Source organism: Sesamum indicum, unplaced genomic scaffold (assembly GCF_000512975.1).
Source record: "Sesamum indicum cultivar Zhongzhi No. 13 unplaced genomic scaffold, S_indicum_v1.0 scaffold00120, whole genome shotgun sequence".
Lineage (NCBI taxonomy): Eukaryota > Viridiplantae > Streptophyta > Magnoliopsida > Lamiales > Pedaliaceae > Sesamum > Sesamum indicum.
In genome coordinates, this window is record NW_011628049.1 from 189,246 (window position 1) to 192,980 (window position 3,735).

At 44.3% G+C, this 3,735-nt stretch overlaps 1 protein-coding gene across 1 annotated transcript; it reads right to left on the reverse strand.

The window, feature by feature from the left end:
* Window positions 1–1,978: 1,978 nt before the first annotated feature.
* LOC105179025 (glucan endo-1,3-beta-glucosidase 5-like) lies at window positions 1,979–3,735 on the reverse strand. The gene is made up of 2 exons (XM_011102608.2): window positions 3,283–3,735; window positions 1,979–3,164 (listed from the first exon to the last, which is right to left on the reverse strand). Exons 1-2 carry the CDS (start codon window positions 3,639–3,641, stop codon window positions 2,009–2,011), a joined length of 1,515 nt encoding a protein of 504 aa, XP_011100910.1. The 5' UTR covers window positions 3,642–3,735; the 3' UTR covers window positions 1,979–2,008.

Genomic DNA, 3,735 nt, shown 5'->3' on the forward strand with positions numbered 1-3,735 from the left:
GCCGAAGCCACGGCCGATCCATGGTAGAGAGCCTCTCACGCAATACTGACCATAGTATAAAAGTGTTTCGGGGGATCTTGAAAGGGTCCATAAATAGTGAAGACCAACCTACCTTTGGGCTCGGATGCTAGAAAAATATCGTAGATGCTTTTATTGGCATAGGAATCGCCATCAAGGGAAATAAAATCTCGACCGCCTCTAATTGAATGTAAAAGTCGCATGACATCGATCATGGAAGTATTCCTCATCCTAGGCCAGTGCTACTCCCTATCCTGGATGACCACCCGAAGTAAATCATCCCCGCGCGTGCGAGTAAGTGAGGGGCCGCGAGGGACATGCTAAATAAGCGGCCCCAAGGGATGCCATGGATCGTGCCATAGCTATATCCTCTCACTATCTCCAACCATATAATGTATATACGACTGCAACGTACTACGTAATCGAAGGAGCTTCCTCCAACCCCAAGCTCCAGATGTAGCGTCAACCGTCCATATAGATTTACTACGCATCGCATTGAGTTAATCCACAAAACCCAAATAGATACAGGATTCGAATTGACCACCTTCCAGATATGCCTAGTCATAAGGGCCAAGTTAAGTCCAATAAGATCCTTAAGTCCTTGGCCACCCTTCTCAATCGATCGACACACTTGTGTCCAAACAACCTTAGGGTAACCAGTGGTCGATGTTCCTTTCTATAGAAAGTTGCGGAGCCGCTTCTCAATTTCCTTGATAATCTCTTTTGGCAAAATAAATGCCATTGCCCAGTAGATCTGAAGAGCCATGAATACCGATTTTATCAGTTGAATCCTTGCTGCAAAGGACAACTGAAGGGCGTCCCAACCTCGTAGCCATTTATCTATCTTCAGCGATAATGGTTTACAATCAGTGATTGTAAGCCTAGACGAAGTGAGTGGCAAACCTAAATAAGTGACGGGAAGTGTTCCCTCCTAAAAATCAAGGATGCCAAGGAGGATATCTCACATTAGATATGTAGAACTTGAGAAGATAATATAAATCTTGGCAGCATTAGTATGAAGCTCGGACAATGAAGCAAACATCTCCAATCCCTCTTTGAACAACGGGTCAGATCCCTCATCCGCTCGACAAAATAGGAGCAAATCATCAGCAAAGGAGAGTTGGAATTACCTAATCTCACCCCATCTCCAATGGTAAAGGAAGCCACCATCTTGTTATATTCTTTGCTGATAGATAATTCCTAGCACCTCCATAACCAAAATAAAGAGGTAAGGAGACATGGGATCACTTTGTCTCAGCCCTATAGCCCCTGCAAAGAATCCATGAATACCCCCATTCAGAGCAATCAAGAAAGAAGGGGTGGTGACATTCTCCTGAATCCAGCCAATGAATTTCTTCAGGAAAATAAAAAGTCGCAATGTCGCAAATATGAAATCCCACTCCACCATATCATAAGCCTTCCTCAGATCCACCTTCAACGCACACCAGGGTGGAGTGCGTTGTTGGTTATACACTAAGAATAGTTTCTGAGCAAGTAATACATTAGCCCCAATGGAGCGGCTAGGTACAAATGCATTTTGCATAAGGCTAATCAATTTATTAAGCACCACTCTAATGCGTTTCACTATAATCTTAGTAATTGCTTTATACAGTATATTATAACAGGATATAGAACGAAAATCACCAACAGTTAAGGGATTATGTACCTTGGAAATTAAGGAAATGATTGTCGTGTTAAGTTGTCTTAGTAGTCGCCCATGCTGAAAGAATTCCAAGACGACATTCGTTATTTCCTGTCCCACAATAGGGCATGCAGATTTATAGAAACCTGCAGAATATCCATCCGGGCCTGGTACTTTGTCCTCCTCAATGCCAATATTTGTATATATTACTATATTTTATCTTAATTCCAATACCTAATTCTATCCAATTATCATTTGTATTCGGCTATTATGGACGAAACTTTCATGCCCCATGATTTTTTTTTTTAAGAAAAGTACTTGAAACAAAAGTCCATCTTTATATATGCTTTAAATTAATCTTAACAAGAAGATTAAAAGCAAAGACAGAACAATTGATGAGCTAGAAGATGCCTGTAGCCTTTCGCCGGCCCTACTCCTCTTCATCAGCCCATCAGTTTCCGCACGCTCGGCTGCTAATATTTCCACAGGGAATTTGCATGTGCCTACAGACGGATCCTCAGTCACCACCGTCGCCAAGTTCTCAAAATCACAACTGCTCCCATTAGTGCTGTATTGCGAGTTCATCTGGAAGTACCTGTTGAACGCGTACGACACATTCTGCTCAAACGTCAGCTGACTGCATAATCCTCCAGGCAGAAGGCTCGTGCAGTCTGCTTCCGCACAGGCGCGGCTTACCTGGTTCTCAACTTTGGTCAAGTTTGTCTTGTCCCCTTTAAACACGCACCACCTTTTGGGCATGAGCACGACACCCTTGGCCGTCGTTGGATAGATGTCCCGATGAGCTCCACTGAAATCTATCTTGTATTTGGGCTCCCCGTAAGATGTGTACAGCCCCCAGTGGCGCTGGAAAGCCCCCAAGCTGATCCTGCTCAGGTTTTCATCCACCAAGGAGTGGATGTAAACGTCGATGGAGATTCCAGGGCGCAATGGGGTCCCTTTTGTGCTCTTAACAAAGGGTATGAATTCCCTGAAAAACCTCTCAGCGTTGGCGACATTGGCCCCTGGAAATCCATCCGTCGGCCACCCGATTTGCCCCACGATCACCTTCAGGTTAGGCGCTCCAGCTTTCGTGATTGCGGTAACAAATGAGTCGTACACGAATTCAAACACGTTTGTGTACACGTGCCCGTTGTCCTCGATTGAGAAATTCGACTTGTTGTCGAGGAAGGCGAACTCGATGTCCCATTTGTTTTCAGCAACAAAATGTATTGGGAATACGTCCATCACGAATGGAGCATTGCTGGCGTTGAGAACGCTCACGAATTCCACCATCTTTTCCTTCAAATCAGGGCGGAAATCGGCCTCCGATGGCTTCATTATGCCGGGCTTCAAGACATCGGTGAAATGTGGAGTTGTTGCCACGACGGTGTCGTACCCGTTTAAGCGGAGGGCTTGTTGAATAATTTTCAACGTGTCGACAGCATTGTCATAGGTTTCTGTGCGATAGAATGCTGAGAATGGCTGGCTTCCGACATATAAGCAACTGTCAAAAATCAACAAGTTCAACAACAAAATAAAGGGAATCAATAATACAGAGATCAAGAAGGATATACATATATACACGCATGCGTGTGTGTATATGTGTTGTATCAATGAATTACGTTATGTTGATGTTCTTATTCTGGTTCTTGCGGATCTTTTGCTGCAGCCAATATGCAGCAACCCCTGTGTTCACAATATGTTTAAGGCCCTCGTTAGGCAACGTGACGGTGATGGCAATGTCTCCCCCGGCAAAGGCCTCTAGGACGTTCTCGCTTGTGCTGAAGATTTTCAAATGACGAATGCCATTTTGTAATAACAAATCGACCACCATTGATGGGATCAATCTGTGCGACGTTTGTCTGCCCCAGCTCACCCCGATCACCCCCCCAACAACGTTGAATGAACAGGAAAAAATTGTTACACCTGTTAAAAAAAGGAGTAGAATTGATGGGTTGCTGAACGGAAATTGTCTTCCCATATTTGATTAATCAGATAAATGTCTGATCATATGGGGTGGAGTGGGGATGGAGGAGAAGGGAAAGGGATCTACGATCCAATCTATGTTAGAAAAC